The 21,185-nt window shown below is 34.7% G+C and overlaps 1 protein-coding gene across 3 annotated transcripts in view; it reads left to right on the top strand.

Moving 5' to 3' along the window:
* The window catches only part of PDGFC (platelet derived growth factor C), a 149,629-nt gene extending 128,693 nt beyond the window's left edge, over window positions 1-20,936 (top strand). For all 3 annotated transcript variants that reach the window (XM_058192473.1, XM_058192474.1, XM_058192475.1), the window contains 3 exons: window positions 12,623-12,830; window positions 17,581-17,798; window positions 18,760-20,936. In XM_058192473.1, coding sequence (XP_058048456.1) covers window positions 12,623-12,830; window positions 17,581-17,798; window positions 18,760-18,876 — 543 coding nt within the window. In that variant the 3' untranslated portion in view covers window positions 18,877-20,936. The remainder of the gene's footprint in view (window positions 1-12,622; window positions 12,831-17,580; window positions 17,799-18,759) is intronic.
* The last annotated feature ends 249 nt before the right edge of the window (window positions 20,937-21,185 follow it).

Here is a 21,185-nt window from a genome sequence, read left to right as displayed (position 1 = left end):
ATGCCAGTCCTGCGCGAATAAATAAGTATGTCTTCAACTCACGACGAAAGGTCCGAAGGTCAGGAAGTTGACAGAGTCCTGGGGGAAGTTCATTCCAGAGGGTGGGAGTCCCCACAGAGAAGACCCTTCCCCTGGGGGCCGCCAGCTGACATTGCTTGGCGGACGGCACCCTGAGGAGTCCCTCTCTGTGAGAGCGCACGGGTCGGTGGGAGGCAATCGGTAGCAGTAGGCAGTCCCGTAAGTAACCCAGCCCTAAGCCATGGAGCGCTTTAAAGGTTGTAACCAGCACCTTGAAGTGCACCCGAAAGACCACAGGTAGCCAGTGCAGCTTGCGCAGGAGTGGTGTTACATGGGAGCCATGGGTGGCTCCCTCTATCACCCGCGCAGCTGCATTCTGAACCAACTGGAGCCTCTGGGTGCTCTTCAAGGGGAGCCCCATGTAGAGAGCATTGCAATAATCCAAGCGAGAGGTAACAAGAGCACGAGTGACTGTACATAGGGCATCCCGGTCAAGGAAGGGGCGCAACTGGCGAATCAGGCGAACTTGATAAAAAGCTCTCCTGGAGACGGTCGTCAAGTGATCAGTTTGGTCTAGTAGGAATCTTTTTCTGTGGAGTTCATTTCTGATCAGGGCTAATTCTGTTCTTTTCAGGATTCTTTCGGTGGCTGGGGTTTTGGAATGGAATTTTAGTTGGAAGGATGTGGGGATCATGTTATTGTCTCAGCAGTTGTGTAGGAATGTGAGGTCACATAAGATGGTAGCTCTTTGGACTTCAAGTTTTCCGTACATCCTATATATATATATATATGTTTTATATATATAACAACGGTTGATTTTTTTTTTTAGGGAACAAATAATTCCCTCAACACTGTCAAGCTATTTACTAAATCTGCACTACTAATAATCTTCTCATCATTCCCATCACCCATCTCCTTCCACTTATGACTGTAACTTTGTTGCTTGTATCCTTATGATTTATACTGATATTGTTTCCTGATTGCTTATTTGTACCCTATGACTATCCTTATGTGTTGTAAGTGATGTACCTTGATGAAGGTATCTTTTCTTTTATGTACACTGACAGCAAATGCACCAAGACAAATTCCTTGTGTGTCCAATCACACTTGGCCAATAAAATTCTATTCTTTTACGTAAAATAAACTATCATACGAGGTCTGTTCCTGAAGTCTATCAAAGGTTCTCCTCCCTGAATGGAGGTTGGGAAATGAGGAAACAGACTTCACAATGAGGAAACATACCTCATATTGTCTATCCCCTCTGCTTACAACCTTTCTTGCTGGCTTCTCCATTGATTTCCACAGGAAGCCAGCAGAAAAGTTGGCAAATATTGGTTACATATTTGTGGGGTACCAGTCATAAATGAGAGCCAGTTGCCATGCGACCATGGGAGGAGGGCAGAGTGAATCTTTACAATGAATGGAGATTGCATGGCAGCTTCCCCAGTACCTGGATGAAGCTGTCTATCTAGACCCGTTCCAGTCCGGCTTCCGGCCCGGACATAGTACGGAGACAGCTTTGGTCGCGTTGGTGGATGACCTCTGGAGGGCCAGGGATAGGGGTTGTTCCTCTGCCCTGGTCCTATTAGATCTCTCAGCGGCTTTTGATACCATCGACCATGGTATCTTGCTGCACCGGTTGGAGAGTTTGGGAGTGGGAGGCACCGTTTATCGGTGGTTCTCCTCCTATCTCTCTGACCGGTCGCAGACGGTGTTGACAGGGGGGCAGAGATCGACCGCGAGGCGCCTTGTGGGGTGCCTCAGGGGTCGATTCTCTCGCCCCTTCTGTTCAACATCTATATGAAGTCGCTGGGCGAGGTCATCAGTGGCTTTGGGGTGAGTTACCATCTGTTCACTGATGACACGCAGCTGTACTTTTCCACCCTGGGCCACCCCAACGAAGCTGTCGAAGTGCTGTCCCAATGCTTGGAAGCCGTATGGGTCTGGATGGGGAGAAACAGACTCAAGCTCAATCCCTCCAAGATGGAGTGGCTGTGGATGCCGGCACCCCGGTATAGTCAGCTGCAACCGCAGCTGACTGTTGGGGGCGAGTCATTGGCCCCAATGGAAAGGGTGCGCAATTTGGGTGTTCTCCTGGATGGACGGCTGTCGTTTGAAGATCATTTGGCGGCCGTCTCCAGGAGGGCCTTTTACCAAGTACGCTTGGTCCGCCAGTTGTGCCCCTTCCTTGACCGGGATGCCTTATGCACGGTCACTCACACTCTTGTCACCTCTCGTTTGGATTATTGCAATGCTCTCTACATGGGGCTGCCCTTGAAGTGCACCCGGAGGCTTCAGCTAGTTCAGAATGCAGCTGCGCGGATAATAGAGGGAGCCACACGTTGCTCCCATGTAACACCACTCCTGCACAGTCTGCACTGGCTTCCTGTGGTCTTTCGGGTGCGCTTTAAGATCTTGGTTACCACCTTTAAAGCGCTCCATGGCTTAGGGCCTGGGTACTTACGGGACCGCCTGCTGTTATCTTATGCCTCCCACCGACCGTACGCTCACAAAGAGAGGGTCTTCTCAGGGTGCCGTCCGCCAAGCAATGTCAGCTGGTGGCCCCCAGGGGAAGGGCCTTCTCTGTCGGAGCTCCTACTCTTTGGAACGAACTTCCCCCTGGTTTACGCCAATTGCCTGACCTTCGGACCTTTCGCCGTGAGCTGAAAATGCATTTATTTATTCAAGCGGGACTGGCTTAAAAGTTTACTAAATTTTAATTGGGGCTATTTATGAACTTTAGGGTTTTAAATTGATTGTTTTACATTTCGGCCATCTATGTAATATGCTTGGTTTTAAGTTTCTGTTTTAATTTGTATATTGTGTGGTTTTATAATTTGGCTGAGTCCTTCGGGAGAAGGACGGTATAAAAATCTAATAAAATAAATAAATAAATAAATAAATAAATAATGCTTTACAGAATGTAATGAACCTCATCCGGGGCTGTCATAACTTTGAACTGATATTAAATCAGGCATAAGTCAAGGGCTCTCTGTATATGGATGGAAATTATGATTTCTCTTGTAACTACAAATTAGTCCTGTATTACTGAACTGATTTGTTTCATGTATCATCGTAATATAATATTCCTGTATACTTCAGGCATTCTCAAAATTTTCTTATGTTAGTATTCAATTGGGAGATATAAAAAAATGCTAATTCTATGAATGTGAATCTTTTCCCCTTTTTTCCCTTTTCCTTTCCTCCTATCTCCCAATTGAATACTGACATAATAAAATTTGGGAATGCCACAAAATACTCAGAAGATTATAGGGCAGCTGCTTAGTAACTAAAACTGGAATCACCACATATATTTATTTATCATATTAAAGAAAATTAACTAAATTAACTATAATTCTAAGTTTATTACTGATATAGCTTACTGAGACTTAACTTCTCTTAACTGTATACAATTGTAGGTAGATTAACATTAGATATTAAGCCATTAAGATTTGGGAAATGAAATGGTCTAAGTTTGGTCCATGGAAAACAATTTCTAAGTGTGTTTTTTTTTTCTGATAAGAATTCACAAGAGAAAAGTTGTGTTTTGAAATCACAAAAGAAATCATTTGTTTTGGTAAATCAGAAAACCTGGTTTTTTTAGTCATAGTCCAGTACAGTACTTAAAAAGAAGCAGAGCAGTTCCTAAAGTGCTTGCAAACAGTACAGTACTATAGAGTAACAAAAAAGAATATTTTAAAATACTTAGATAAGCAATTCCAGCATCCCAGTTCTCAAGCACAGTCAGCACAGGCATAAACTTGGTGCTGGGCTGGCTGCAAAATTCACCGAATCTTGTTTAGCCATGTGACCAGGGACAAAAAAAAAATGCCGGCTTTAGGAAATTGCATCCTAACCCAGAATGGCACAGGCAAATCACAGAATTAAAAATGGCAGCTGCTGAAGCAGTGACTGAATCCAAGTCGCATGGCTACAGAGGCCTGTTTTTTATCACAGTTTTGAAATTCTAACGTAAGTACCCTTTCTGAATAAATTCATTCTGCTGAAAATTCACTAAAGGATCTCTTGTATCCAGGGGATTACCTGTAGTTCTTTCCAGTGATATGTCTGGTGGTTTATGTTCCAGTATTTCCTTGTTAGTCACTTTTATTGTCCAAGGAATACAAAGGAGTCTTCTACAGCACCATATCTAAAACAAGTTGATTTATTGCTTTTTTAAGGTCCAGCTTTCACAAGCATACTGTAGTGTCCAAAATTGTTGAAACCTTTTTGGAAAAGTGCATTTTTGAGTTTTCATGGCTAATAACACCATTTTTTTTAGTAGTACCATAAAGTTATAGGAAGGATAATTTAATCAAGAATGTAATGCTTTTCAACCTTTGTTTGAGAGATAAAAGTGGCTTTTTTTGTGGAATTCTAGATTTTAGGCCAAATTCCTGCAGTCTGCCAAACAGTCCTTGCACTCAACTTCACATTGTGCATTGTGCCATTTCATCTTGTATATACCCAGATGATTTTCTTCTGTCACGTAGGCAGTCTCTTAATTCTTCTATCATCATTTGTTGTTGTGCACCTTTTTCTGCCTTTACCATTGTGGTTTTGTAGTGACCGAGTCTCCTTACACCTCTTCAAAAACTTAGAAATACTATCTTTGATTAAGTTTCCACCGATTTTTCTTCTAATTTCTTTATAACTGTAGCCTTGTTCACTTAATAATACTATTTTACATCGTTTTTTCGGAGGCCAGTCAACTCTTTGCGCCATTACTTTAATTTTATTACGTGTTACAAGCTCACTAAATGAAAGAACACAAAAAAACCCAACCATCTTGATAGTATCACATTACACACTGACAAATGTCCTCCTCTGAGCTTCAATACATGACATCAATAACTGAATCCTACTGTGATCTGATTGGCTCATTGCCAAAACAAGATGACTCCTGAATGGCTCTCTAAATACTCATGCTCATTGGCTACAATCAGATGAAGGAAAGCTGTGTGATATCAACCTAAGCAAGTTGTGCTTTCTTTTTCTGGTTAATTGGCTATAACTTTTCATAGAATACAGATAATTGAACAAACTTTATTGCATTACATTCTTAATTAAATTATCTTTCCATTGATATATAATTTTATGGCACTACTTGAAAAAAAAGTGGTGTTATTAGCCATCAAAATACACTTTTCCCAAAAGGTTTCCACAATTTTAGCCACTACTGTAGGTAGCTATGGGAAACACAATACAGCGGACTAACCTACATTTGGTTACCAGGCTGATGTCCTTGCTTTTCCATATTTGGCTTATGTACATCATTGCTGTGTGACCCAGTACAATCTGATTTTTTATTTTTGGGCTGCATTCACTGCTTTGAGTAATCTGTGACCCTAGGAAAGTGATTTTTCTCTGCACATTCTATCTCTTCAGCCATCAATTTCTATTTTGATGTTTCTATTCCTTGCACTGGTCATGAGCTTAGTCTTTATGACGTTCAGATAGATTTTCTTGATCTGAAGTTCTACGCTTTTTTTTGTTTTTGAGAGAGGAGTTGTATCGTCAGCTTATCAAAGATTGTTGATGTTTCTTCCACCTAGCTTTACCCTGATTTTTTATTCTTCAAGATCTAGCTTCCTCATGATTATTTTAGGATACAGGTTGAATAAAAAGGGGGAGAGAATGCAATCATGTTGTACTCCTTTCTCTATCTTAAACCAATCTGTCTCCATATGTATTCACATGAATTTTTGTTAGCCTGCTAGCATAGAAACGAGATGAGTGGGGATAGACTTCATCTGGATTATTAAACTGGTATTCAAGTTAAATAGAAAACAATCTAAGTCATCATTGCTGAGAGAACCTCTGGGAGATTGCTCCAGAGGGAACATGATTTTTAAACTTGTGGTGGAATGGAGAACTGTATGAGTAAATATTATATATTGAGTATACCCTTAACTTTTCTCACAATTTCTGTCTTCAAATTAAATAAAAAATAGATCTAAAATTGATGATGACTGTGAAAAGTGAGCCTCAAGGCCAGGAATAATGTTTTTGTGCCAAGTGGTGGAGAATGAAATAATGCTGGAAATTGTATTAGTCCTTTAGAAGCTTAATCTGTTCTTCAGCAAGGATGTTTTCACTTTTAAACTAATCCAGTATCTTTAAGTAGAAATAGTTAGCAAAGATTTGTTGACTATATTTAACAAGTTGATATTATATAAACTGGAATTGGCAAAGTCCAATCTTCTTCCTATTTCAAATACAGAAATGTGCTGAGCTTTTAATAGTGGGCAACCAAAATTGGAGTTTACTAATCCCTGCTTTCTCTTTAATAATTCTAGGCAAGAAACCTTCTTTTGAGTCGTAGTCCTTTTTTGGGTTTTGAGGTCCTTGATCTCAGACGCAGACACAGGAAGCAAGTTGAGAAGATCATTTCAAGAGTATATCACAATTATGCTGGTCTATGCCCAAAATAAATATTTGACTGATTGGTCACAACTGGTTTATCTATTGATTCCGTTGTAATAATACTCTGGAAATAAATGTCCCAGGATTTTGCAGATATTTGAGAAATAGGACCAAAGCCATGTGCTTAAGGAAACATAATTAAGTGTTAGTTCCAGGACAAATTCTTGGACTTAGCAGCTGTGATTAAACCCCGTCTCCTTAGTTAAAGGTTTTTCTTTCTTTCTTTTTTTCATTTTTAAATTTTAGATGGATTTGTACCTCTTCTTTTGGTCTAATATAACTGAAAATTATTAACATTGAAGGCATCAGTTATCATGAACACTGATACAATCAGTATTGAATCAGAGTTTGGTTCTGCTTTGAGGGATGCTATGTTGGTCTGTGGGTAACATTGATAGAGGAACTGATACAGAAATCAGATACAAGTCTAACTGTATTTACAGCATACTACATATGCCACTAGCATGCAGATAATTGCAGTTTTGTTCAGAAACCTTTTAAGTTTGGATACTACTTTAAGTAATAATGGTAAGGTATCAAAAGACAGATTTTTCTGATAAAGTCAATGATTTCAAGCAATGTATTTAAAAAGTAAACTCTCTTCCAAATTTTATGGTATTAGCAAAAGGAAGAACAAATAAAATAATCCAATTTTTAATTTAAAATACTGACTTTCATTTGTTGAGAAGTTACAAATTCTTTGGAACACTTAAAAATACAATTTTTCATGCCATTAGAAAAGAAAAAATGAATGAAAAAGAAAAAAACTGGGTACAGAACACAAGCCATATGTCAGAAATTCAGAAAAATGTTATCAAACTACTGCACTTGAATGTGTGTGTGTATGTGATTATCTTGTGGATAATATATTGTGTGTATGAGCAGAAATGAGATGAAATGTTAATGGATACTGATTCTAGAGATGTACTAAGTATGAATTTATACATGTACATACAGTATACTTTATAAAGATACATTATTTTATTTACAAGTGTTTTTTTCAAAAACAGTTTTGGTAACAGATAAAACTGCAAAGAAATTTTAGTAAATCATAAGAACTGTGCATTTCTAAAAAGACATTTTTAATTAAATACCACACTTCTAATTAGAAATTTCAGCTTTTATTTCTGATCATAATGTTGCTTCTTCCAGGTAGCAATAGTAATGTCTCAAGTAAAATAATCATGAACTATAAAGGTTCCTAAGTCATTTTTTTCTTCTCATGCATAGGAAAACAAACACAGTGACATTCAAATTAATCCTTTCAGCAAAAGCACTTTGTGTATTTCCTTTCAGCTTTTATAGCGGTTCCCATATCCTTTTAAAAGTTACTGTTTTGTGGGTTTGAAAAATAGCTAAATGGTAGAAAAATCTTGGCCTTCATTCTCACCCACCCCTTTTTTTCCCTCTTCCCATCTTTTGATTTTACATAATGAATGGCTGGTCTGAATTCCTTCACATGCCTTTCTTGTTGTACACCAGTTTCTAAATTCTTGTGTGCTGCCTGTAGTTCCTTGAGTGCCTTTCATTTTTTTTATTTAATCACATTTTTATTTAGACTTTCTCTTGCCCTCTCTCTCCGTTCCTCTCCCACACCATATAAGACATATCCAAACACCTTTCTTATGCAATTAGATCTGTCAGAATGTTTGAAGAATTCTCTGCCCAATTCCAAGAAATATTTGAGTTGTTATGAACAACATCAGCCACAACAAAATACATTTGGCATATGCCAATTCTGTGCAGACCAATCCAGACCAGAAGAAAAAGCATTGAATACACACTGCTGCCACTTTATTTAAAACAGAATCAGATTGCAGAGTTACTGATGATAGAGACATATGAAGCAAAATATTGGTTGATTCTTGCTATTCTTCTGATGTCAGCAAATATATTTTTATGCTTTTTTCTTTATTTTGCCTATACGTATACATACATACATACACACACACACACACACACACACACACACACACAATCTGAATTCAATCTACAAAGTTTTTCAAAATGCTATTTGCTATCACAAAATGATAAATATATAAAATATGAAAGGAAATATGTAGTATTGAATGCCAGCTTTCACACTAATGCTTCAGCATTGAAACCTTGGAACCTGAAAGGGTTATAATAACTATTCTCTTAACTACTGATATAATTCAATAGCAACTGAGTATCACATTGGAAATTGTAATCATATTGTATTATGCTACCTATTATAAAAAAACAAGGAAGATAGCATACTGATTTGTGTCCAGCCAGAAACTAAACAGAGAAATATTTTCAAGACAAAATGCAATTAATTATACAATTCATTGCAAATAAATTTGGAATTTACTCTTTATATGCAGAGAAATGTTTTAAAATAGAATAATTAGACTATGACAATGTAAAATTTTCTTGTTTATTCTCTTGAATTGTTAACTGTGGTTCAAAAATATTTAAGAATTAGCTATATTATAGGCACAGTATCTCTTTTAGATGGATATGTCAAATTAATCTTTCTTCATTTTGTATTTCAATACACATTTTTTTCATCTGGATCACTGCATCCTTCCTGTGATATATGATAATGCCATACCATTAGAATTAGAATTAGAATTAGAATTAGAATTAGAATTAGAATTAGAATAGAATTTATTGGCCAAGTGTGATTGGACACACAAGGAATTTGTCTTGGTGCATATGCTCTCAGTGTACATAAAAGAAAAGATACGTTCAACAAGGTACAACATTTACAACACAATTGATGATCAATATATCAATATAAATCGTAAGGATTGCCAGCAACAAGTTATAGTCATACCATGGTGGGAATGTCCAAAGTACACAGTTCACAAGTAGGCTGCTATAAGAAATCCGAGAAAACAAACTTGTTCTTAAGTTCCAGCATATTGTGGTCAGCCACTTAATTTAACTTTGATAAGGTTTCCCCTATTTTGATTTATATGAGTAATTTTAAAATGTCACCCAGGCATCCTTTAATTATGGCTGATCTCACTACACTGACTTTACTACACTCACTCATGTGTAGACTATGATAAGAAAAGATAAGTTGAACAGTCTGTTCTTAAGTTTCAAAACTTCCATGTCAGATCCTTTAAAAAACATGTGCTTCATGCTTTTTTCTTTCTTTTTGATATTTTATTAAAGTTTATTACAAAACAAAATACAAATAGAAACAAAAATTGGAAACATTAAAGAAGTGCAAAAGGTGTGGGGGGGGGGAAGAAAAGCAAAAAAAAGTAGTGAGTTCTGATTTTTTTTTTCCAGCACAGCAGAATACAAAAATATATATAATTCCAACTTTTTACTTTACATTTCTAAATGTTTCAAGCCATTTCTATGACAACAAAGTCATTCTAGTCTTGTAAACCTAAGATTAAAGTTTCATTACACTTTATCCTCCTTTTAAAAAAAATGATCTTCAGTTAGATGAAGTTGGAACCAAGGGATCATTATCACAATGGAACAACCTATAAAGAAGTACATAAATCTCTTCATCCTTAATGCTATTCTCTGAAATTAAATAAAATGCTTTCTTAAAAAGCAAATGCTCATTTTGCTTCATGAATTTTTCATACAAAAGTCTAATGATTTAATCCAAAAAATAAATCCTGTATTATCTCTCCTCCTTCAAATCCACTGATGTGATAAAAATAGAATTAAAACAATTGATTAATTGTTAAGGGAAATAAATAAATTAAAACTAGTGGAAGTTAGTGAAGATGGAATATGGAAACCAGAAGTGGACATTGGACAAGTTTGTGGTAAAGAAAATACAGAATATTTGTTTTTACCTGTCAGTTGATATATGGAATGAAATAATTAAAAACATTAAAATTATTGCAAAACACACACACAAAATACATATATTTCAAATGTAACTTCAAAAATAATTCATAGGTTTATTTTAGTAACTAGACATTTGAAGATTGATAATTACTGAAGCTTGATTTGCAACTCAAGCAAAAGAATTAAAATATCACATTTTAAAATTTGGCTGCTGTTTTTTATACTTCATTGAAGTCAGGGCAAGCACTTCCATTTATTGTTAGTCAGACACAATCCCAACATAATATGCATGTGCTGCTGCACACTGATTTTAATTAGTAAGTTATTGTCTTCACTCATACCTTTGCACAAAGCAGCTTTGCACATACCAGTAGTTTATACTCACTTTATGAGATTGAAATCAGTTTCTTAATTCTTAATTCATTTAATTTTGATATAAAAGATAGATTTTGGTATTTAATGCTACTGTTAATGTTACTTTCAAGCACAGTGGGAAAATGGTTTATTTTAAAACTTGATATTGATAATATTTTTAAAAAAATCATTTTTAGGATCAAGAATAATTTGAATGCAACAGTCACTTGTTAGGATAGATTTTTAGGTCATAAATTTCTTCTGCTGAAAATTGTGGTGGATTCTTAGTTTATCTTTGCTTTTTGCCAATCTCAATGAATGTACAGTTTCTTTAAAGATACTACACAGGCATAGATATGAATGAACATGCATGCTATTACCTCAAAATTCATTATTTATTTCTAGAGAATATTAATGTATTTTCTCAGTGAATTTAATTTTTTCTGTATCAGTTCTTCCATCTAAAGTTGGAGTGCATAAGGAATTCAATATTTAAAAAATTCTCCCATGACATATTTATGCTCCTCATTTGTGGAAGTACCACAATATCTCCTTAGGTTTTTTGCAGTGTATCTTAGTATATAACATTTTTAAAGCATTGGATGTGAATAGTACCTTAAGCATTAGCTTAGTTTGTAGTTTCAAGACAATGTGATTGTCTTCTATTTGACTGCTGCATAAATGAATTGATAGATAATATCCCAAATTATCTTTTGACTTTTCATTAAGTGCTTCTAATAATATAAAATTTATTGGCTTTGGAGGTTTCCATATATGAAGAATAATGACAATCTTTATTTTAGTATTTGTGTTCCATTTAGGCTTTCGGAATATAGATATTATTGATTTTAATGATAGCACAAAGATCCTGCAGGAAAAAGGTTTGTTGTGCACTGAACCCTGCTATATTTTGATAGCTTCAAATCTGTGCAGGAAAATATTGTATAAATAGCAGAACAGGAAATTCCACTTAATCCAAAACTAATTGTCATTTTTGGCTTTACTGCAAGGAGCTGTTAATTTAGCATATTTACCTATGAGTTAATTCCTATCCTATTCACACATAGTATTATGACTGACATAAATTATTTGGAGCTATCTAATACTTAAATGTGTTTTACATGGTAAATTAAATATATATAGCATTCTAGATTTAAAAAAAATGAGATATTCAAATATTTGAATATTTTTTGATGAATATGTGACATGAGAGGTAAAATAGCAATGGTCTTATTTTAACTGTATCATTCCCTACTTCCGGGTGTTAATATTTATTATTATTTTACTTTCCAACTTTGGGATTCCTGCCACTGTTTTTGCCTCTTTTATCATCATAACAAACTATGGTATTTTTTTCCTTCCAATGAGCCTCCCACTTCAATATTTATTTCCCTGATTTTCACATTTTGATTTGCTCTTTGCAGATTACAGGTGACATTTGGTGGAAAATATGAGTAGGTCAAACCTGTAGTGTTGCTTGGAATTCTGCTATTATGCTAGATAATTGGTATTTGCAAGATAACTGCCACGAAACCTGGCAGTTTCTTTTTTTTTTTTTTTTGTCCACTCATGACTAATACAATGTTCTCTCCAGAGTTCTCTACAATTCTGCTGATTATTTTTCTGAAATAGCTTCAGACATTTCTAAAATTAAAGCTGCAGTATCTGGCCTAACAGGCAGGATTTTCCATTCCTAATTCCCATATAATAAATTTCTGCCCATCATTCAGCTGTTGGATAAGATTGGGTGCATTGTAGATGCATAAGATTTAGCTTTAATCTGGAATAGTTTATCTAACACTAGAATGAGATTTTAATTGCTTTTGGAGGTAAGAGTGTGAAGTCTTTAATTTCTGGATGACGTACAGAACAGCCAGTTTCTAGGGTTTTTTATTACTGGTTGGTAAATAAATGTACAGCAGTTCATCTTTGTGTTTTTTGCTTTTATAATATTTTGAAATTATGTATCTTAATTACATTACATTGTTTGTAACTACAGACACCATACAGAGATTATTTTCTCTCATTGCAGCTCCACATTGAACCAGCCAGTCCAACAGTGTTGCCACCATCAGCTTTACCATTAGAATTGCTAAACAATGCTGTTGCTGCATTTAGTACCATAGAAGAACTTATCAGGTATCTTGAGCCTGACAGGTGGCAGTTAGATTTGGAAGACCTATACAAACCAGCTTGGCACCTTCTCGGGAAAGCCTACATTCATGGCAGAAAATCAAGAGGTAATATTCATAATTTGTTTCTCTTGCTTTTTCTTCTTTCTTTTATTGAACATCCAAAGCCCTTGATAAACCAAATTGTACATGCATGAAACCATTAATTGATGGCACATGTATGTAAAATGATTATTTCTGAAGCTGTTTAGTACTTTCAGAATGTAGACTGAGACTATCTAGAAATGGTCTAAGAAAATGTTAGTGAATTTATTTACCAGCCCAGAGGATAACTAAGCTTGTTTCAGTGTCAGCAGGCTTGGGGATCTCAGGGAAACAAAGAATTGCGGAGATGACTACACTGTATTTCTCAAGATAACTTTTTCTCCTAGTCTTTAAAATTAATATTGATGTTTTATTATATCATTTTAATGTTTGTTTTTGGTCTGTTTTTATTGTAGTCCAGCCATAATAATAGGCATGGGATGGGCAGCTATATAAATGTGATAAATAAATAAATAAAATATGTCTACCCTCATTTCAATTATTGGGGACAGTCACTATATGCTCTGAGTTCTATCTCTACAATTGATAGTGATTGTTATGGTTACCCCTACCTTTTAATGATAGTGCTTTAGCCAGTAGAAAAGAGGACTGAAATAGTTTTTCAGTGCAAAGTCCCTATTTGTTCAAACTGCCAGTTAATAGATTTCTGTCCTGACATTCTTTGTCTAACCTGTTTCGCTGCTGACTTCTTTATGCATTTTAGGATTTCATAAATCCATGGAGCATACGTGTTTTGAACTGCAAACCTGTAGTCCTTACCCAGAAAGTAATCCATCTAAAGCTATAGAGTGTAAGCTAAGTAGAAGCTACTGTGGACTCAGAGATTCTTAGTCCGACCCAGCAGTTATCTCTTTATACTCTTGAACATAATTAAAAAACAAAAAACAAAAGTAGTTCCCTGACTAGTAAAATAATCTTTCTAAATGATGGAACATGAGGCACAGCTGCAGTGACCCTTCAGGGCAGATTTGTTCCACCTGTTTGTCTTCCATTTTTTTCAGCACAGGATTCATGTCATTCAAAACATTAGGCAGTACACTGTTGAATCAGTAGGACAGATTCTTGTTAAAACATGTCCCTTATCTGCGTGCTGCACCAGAAAATAGTTTCCTTTTGGTTGCCTTTAAAATTTCCTTTATATGCTGCAATACTGCTGTATACTTATAAGAAGGCCTGTGAATGACTGTTTAGAAACAGCTCTCATTCTGCTTCAGAGGCTTATTTTTTGGTATGAATTCAAAAACACTGCCTTAATGTAAATAATTAAGTAAGTGATAATTACAGTAAGTGAAACAGGAAACACAAAGTTCTGTGGGGGAAAAATGTATTCAAATGAAATTTTAAATCATAATAAACGTATTACCTGGAATAATAAATAAGCAAATTTGTCTAAACTCACTTGTAGATGTTTGACCAGTCCGAAACAGACTAAATTTATAGCTGTCATCTTTTGCTTGCATCTTGTTTTTTAATTCCGTCAGTGAAGTACTGCTGTTCTTGAACATTTTTATGTTAAAATACATGTGAGATGTCTTTCTGATTAAAATACTGCTTTTAGTTTTATATTTTTGTGTCATTATGTATGTATTTATATGTATTTATACACTTTGCATTCTTGCCAAATAAAGTATGTGCATTCCATTCTAAAAAGGCCAATCTGACGAAATAATGATTTTCCCATCAACATCTTCCAAAAGAAAACAATATTGAAGTAATCTTTAAAAGTATTTGAATAAGACGCTAAAGTAGAATTGCCATTGAATAAACGTATCACAGAATTGTGGCAGACATCTTAAAGGACCACCCTCAAACTGCATTACCAAGTCTGTAATGTAATAGCCTAAAGCAGAAAATGTGCCCCATTGAGATGACATGGTATTCACTGTTGACATGCAGAATTACTGCAGAAATGAAAGGTTTAAAGTTCTTTTTAATTGTGTGCTCCCTTTTAAAAAAATTCTGTTGAAAGGCATAGTTCCTGGGGCTTTAAAATATTGATGATTTCTAAGAAAGTACAACTTTAATGCCAAATTTAACATTGAAAGTTATTTCGTATATAACTTCTTAGCAATTCTTGTTTAAGCAATATGAAACAGATTGAATAGTAGTTTTTGGTAAGAGTGTGTGCTTAACATGGTTGCACATTTGTTGTAAATATTTTACATTTTGATGAATTTATTGCCCTGCATTTCTTGCCTTCCATTCATTCGTGTCAGGTTCTTGGAGACTGCCTCAAACTGCAGTTTTCTTGGCAAGATTTTTTCAGAAGTGATTTGCCAATTCTTCCATCCTAGGGCTGAGAGAAAGTGACTGGCCCAAGGTCACATAGCTAGCTTTGTGCTCAGGGCAGCATTAGAGCTTTCCCTATTCCTAGTCTGATACCTTAACCACTATACCAAACTGGCTCTTGCTGATAATAATATCTGTAAAACTCCAACTTTTCCAGTAACTGTTAAAATTAAAGCTTTCCAGACTTTAAAAAAATAGATATACTAATATTTTTATTCAAAATCAAAAAAAAAAAATCAAAAGCAGCTATTTCATTTTCTATGAAATGTTGTAAATGCACTATATGATACAGAGATAAGTAATACTATACTTTCTGAAATACCAAGTTAATCTTTTGAATGTTTTCAAATTGGGTTGTCTGGAATTTAGTCAGATCTAAACATGTTAAAATTACATGGCCAAATTAAATGTATGTGTCCTTTCTTGAAATTTTTTTTAAAAAAATATGTTTCCTTAATATTTCATAGTTTTATGTTTCCTATTTGTTGGGACTGACATTAGGATTTAATCAGTGTCTATTTTCATCTTTAACTACTGCTTTTAGTATGGGAAGCAGTTATTTCCTTTTATTGTAAGATAGAAATAGCACTTAGAGTTATATACAGCCCTTTCTAAGCGGTTTACAGAGTCACCATATTGCCCCCAACAATCTGGGTCCTCATTTTACCCACCTTGGAAGGATGGAAGGCTGAATCAACCATGAGCTGGTGAGATTTGAACTGCTGTACTGCAGCTAGCAGTAGCCTGCAGTGCTGCACTCTAACCACTGTGCCACCTCAGCTAAAGATGGAAGCTTTATGGTTGAAATGAAAGCAGAATTTATGCTAATATGAATTTCATTGAAAATCAGTTGCCTGCACGTAAGCAGAAAAATTGAGTATCAGTAAAAAACCCCAATTTATTTATATTTTATTTATATGAAAATTTATTGTAGTAGTATCCATGGCATCCAAAGCTGTTGTTTTGTATTGTATTGTATTGTATTGTATTGTATTGTATTGTATTGTATTGTATTGTATTGTACTGTATTTTATTATTTTATTTTATTTTATTTATTTATATTTTATTTTATTATTTATTTATTTAATCTGCTGCTCATCACCTCAATAAGGCAACTCTGATCCCCATATTGAACTCTTGGATAGCAATTTTCATGAATTACTTCCCTTTCTCTCCAATTCTTTCTGAGTTAATTTAAACTTGAAATACTAGTGCAAGTCCAGCAAATTTATCCTCACTCAAGTTGAAGAATTATGTTTGTAGACTTCAAAGTTTGTGAGAAGCATTTTTTTAATCTACCTAGCATGAACACTTCCCTGTTTAGGTTGGAATTAGTTTTCAGGTAATAGTTCTGAATCATAAAGTTACATTGCCATTGCAAACAAGCCTACTTCCCCTTTTTAAGTTATTTGACTAGCATGTCAAATTTGATGAATGAATGAGAGCCAGTTCAAAGGGTTTTTAATTTTTCTCAGAATAATAGAATTTTCAATTGAGTTTCCTGCACAGATCTATTAACTTTTTCTCTGGTTAAGTAAACATTTATAGGAATATAAACATTCACTGATACACAAAGCTAGCATTATGTCCTGCAAATTCTTAAAAGACACATATTAGAAAGATAAGAAGAATAAAGAATTCCCCCCACACACACTTTTTACTTCAGAGACTTGTTTAAACACTTTGTGAAACTGCTGGTCAATATCTCATATGAAGTAAAGTGCTACAAATATATATTGCAGTATAATACATTTTGATAAAGCATAAAATCCAATTGACTAATCCAAATATTTTAATATAGAATCGATATGTAGAGTTAGATTTTGAGGTTTTTGACTTTTAAGAAATTTATATTCCTAAAAAAATCCAATTTAAAATGTAAAATTAAAATAGGCTACAAAATGACCAAAGTTACATAGAATCATGAGGTTAAAACAGAGATCTCCGTTAGCTTGTCCTTTACCAACAGGGGAAAAAAATTACATTCTACTGCTCCAGGGGCAGACTTTTTTTCTGGAACCCATTTTTTAAAATGTATTTTGAAAGATGATATATACTGTAGTTAAAATCTACAAACTTTATGTATTTCCTTCTTATAGGCTTAAGTTATTGAAACCAAAGCCATCCATATTTGGGAAGGCATCAGATTAGGCAGAAAAGGAAAGGGAAAAGAGAAGGAACTTTCATTCTTGACTGGTTATCAGTAATCTTGAAGTTATTTCTTTCCAGTATAAATACTTATCCATATAAACATCAGAAGGTAAATAGATACTTACTGTCAGCCGTAGACATATTGATTTTATTGGGTAGATTCCTAACTCAGAAAAATATTACAACTGTATAAGTTATATTTTGAAATTCACAAGTTCACTAAACTATAGAAAAACCTATTGGCAGGGAATTATCTCAAAAATATTTGCATAGCTCTTGTTTCTACAAATTACAATATTGGTTTGTTGTTTAGTTGTAGATTTGAACCTGCTAAAGGAGGAAGTAAGAATGTATAGCTGTACTCCACGTAACTTTTCAGTGTCAGTACGAGAAGAATTGAAACGAACAGACACCATTTTTTGGCCACTTTGTCTTCTGGTTAAACGCTGCGGTGGAAATTGTGCCTGTTGTCAACATTCTTGCAGTGAATGCCAATGTGTCCCTACCAAAGTCACCAAAAAGTATCATGAGGTATAGTATTAAAAAAATGGGGCCAAGGAAAATTCTAATAATAGATGATGATCAGCAAACTCTATCATGCTTGGATATTGAATATTTGAGATTTCAATGTACAAATCATTTTTTGAGGCAGTTTTCTCTTGTCTTGACAAATTGACACCTTAAGAAGTCCTTTATGTTTCTAACTACTGTTACTTTCAACTGCTTGTCAGTGTTCCAAGTAACATACCCATAGCAAACAAAACTCTGAGGCAAGCAAATTCCTCAAAGAATAGGTTTACTGGATATATCATATCGGCACAGTCTGGTGAAAACCAACTCTGATTATTCCCATGGTTTTCACCTAATTAAAAGTAAAAGTTTTTCACCTTTTCCAAATGATTAGTCACATGGTCCAATCAGGATGCTGTCCAGTTGCTAGGTGACTCCTTGCAAGAGAAAGTATTTTGTTTTGGCTACAACACCACAACTCTTTCAATTCCCCCCTCCCTACCCATCTTCTCCAGTGTGTCAGCGCTGAAGTCTCAAAATAGCCTCAGTCTTGACAGTGCTAGTTTATTAGGGAAATTACAGGTGAATAACAAGTAGAAGGAACTACAGTCTTTATCTATAAGGATTTGATTGATGGCTACCCATTTTGATTTCTGTACCCTGAATTAGGATAAGCTTTGCATGTAGTTTATTTCAATATTAAATACTAATTGGGAACTCCAGTGTATGAGGATCACAATTTTTTAATTATTATATTGATTTATATTTGCAAACGTTGGAACGAAGAAGCCAAAGTCTTCTTTAGTAAACTATTTATGGGCCAAGATATATTGGGTCATGCATAAATCATGAATAGAATTGTAAGATGAATATGTACCTGTCACAGACAAATACTGATTTCTAACACAGGAATATGGTTTTTATTTAATGATTTGCTTATTTTAATGGCATTTAAAATGACAGCTGGATTGTTCCCTTGCAGGTCCTGCAGCTGAAGCCCAGAAGTGGTGTAAGAGGATTGCATAAATCTCTGACAGATGTCCCTTTGGATCATCATGAGGAGTGTAACTGTGTGTGTAAAGGAAATACAGAAGGATAAAAGGAACTTCGTTCTTCTACAGCACATTGAATTAGAGGCTTATTCTGTTCTGGGGCTTGTGCATTAATCTCCTTGTATAATCTCAGTTGTTTCCTTTGAAAATCTTCCATGTTCAAGATTGATGGTTCTGGGGAGATGAAGAGAGAAGAAATGAAACTGGGATTATGTATGCAATGTAACAGCACATGAAAGCCCATTAAAACTATGAGCAGAAGGCATTAATGAGGATTTCTTTTCCTCCACCTTGATATAAATATATAATATCATCTCTTTTGCTCATCCTGAATTTTAAAAGATTTAAGTTTAGAAATGCTCAAAGCCCGAACTCTTCTAATAGCCTTCCTTCTACAGGTCAGTTACTTCTGGCTTATCATTCTAAACATTTGGAATCTTTCTTCACTTATTGCAGTAATTCCTACATGTCCTAAATTAAAGTGTTAATTGCTTAAAACTGTGTTATTCTGAGTTAAACTTATATTTTTCACTTATAGATGTGAAAAAGACTGCACACTTTTCTATGTTTTTCCCTAGTCAGGTTCCTGTCATTTTGCAAAAATGCCTGGTCAGTATATGTGAGCAAGGAGGAAAAAATTGAAACCAATGAAGTGTCTTATTCCTCCCACTAGTGCCTTCAAGGTTTTTTTGTTTGTTTATATTTTTATATTTTTATTGTGTACATTTTTATACTCTTTGATGGCATAACAATTTGCTTTTCTAATCTTGTTAAATACATCTATTTTTTACCAAAGGTATTTAATTTTCTTTGTATTTACAACCTAGAAAAATTGTATTTTAGTCCTGTAAAACCCGGAGTCAGCGTTACAGAAAGAGGATAGAAAGAATTACTGGTTGTATAATTCAAGGGATGTAGTGGTGCATGTGCACATAGAAAAATAAAGCAGATGAAAATATCACTCTGACTTTACAATTTTAGATAAGTAAATTCATGATGCTGGGATAAGAAGGAACATAATAGCTGTTTTAAGCCTTTTTATATTCTAGTGCCTTGATCTAGAGAGAATGTCTGTGAGCATAGAAGCAGGCTTCAGCATGCATAAATAAGAAAATAAATACCATTTGTTGGATGCGAGATTACTGACATAAATCTGATAAGCATCAGAATACTCATCAGAGGATAGCTGTCAACCTGCATTGCACTGGCTTGAATGGGTTACATATCTACCATCTACATCCTGGCAGAATTATTTTTTGAAGAAGTATAGTTTTTATATGTGATCTATGAAGCAGGTATCTTCATGAAAATAATAATAATAATAAATTCCAACACAATGAGGTCTTGTCACCAAATTATATAATGGGTTGATTAAAAATATGCACATATTTATTGCTACAGACATAAGGATTTTAATATTATCATTGACAGTTGCTTCCTCATAAGGCCTATAGTTTCCAGTATTTTAATGATGTATAGTATAATTTTTGAAATGTGGTTTTGCTTACAGTATGTACAGTTTATATATAAACTAGTACATTTATTCTCGTCTTGGACAAGAAGGGAAGAAGTAGTAAAATATTTTGCTTGTAAAATACTTCTAAATTGTCTAGTGTTTTGTTTGAATGCCTGTTTCCTTTTATTGTTTGATTTATGTAATTCACAAAATAATTATTGGGATAAAAAGAACTCACTATATCTACCTATGGAAGGTAGTTACCATTTAATTTAAAAAAGTATTGCTTTTTTTGTGTGGAATATGCTATCTAGCAATCTAGAATAGAATAGAATTTTTTATTGGCCAAGAGTGATTGGACACACAAGGAATTTGTCTTGGTGCATATGCTTTCAGTGTACATAAAAGAAAAGATCTAGCAAACTAATCTCTTCCATTTCAGTTGCTACAGAAAATATATGAATAGCTGCATACAAATATTTAGGAACTTGTGGTTAAATTGTATGTTTTATTGAATGCTTAAATCATGGGTGTTAAACTGGTAGCCTGTAGGCCGGATGCATCATGCCCACCCCAGCTCTGCAAAGGGGGAAAACATTGCAATACTTCACGTTGTGGCAACGTGACACCGCAAGTTTGACACCCGTGGCCTAAATGAACAGAAGTTGACAGAAGCTCAACATGAGGGGGGGAAAAACATGATACCTTCTTGCAAATGTTGATGCATACTTGTTATTTCAATTCAGTTGTGTACAGATTCACAATAAATTAATAATAAATATGACAAAAAGGTTTGGATCATTTCAGTCAGTAGTTTGTAATACCCCCTTTTCAGAAATAATAATATTCTAAGCTTCCTATGGGCCCTCACTCTTTCTTACCAAACATTTCTAGCTTGGA

The sequence above is a fragment of the Ahaetulla prasina genome, chromosome 8 (assembly GCF_028640845.1).
Source record: "Ahaetulla prasina isolate Xishuangbanna chromosome 8, ASM2864084v1, whole genome shotgun sequence".
NCBI lineage: Eukaryota > Metazoa > Chordata > Lepidosauria > Squamata > Colubridae > Ahaetulla > Ahaetulla prasina.
This window is presented reverse-complemented; position numbering and strand designations above follow the sequence as displayed.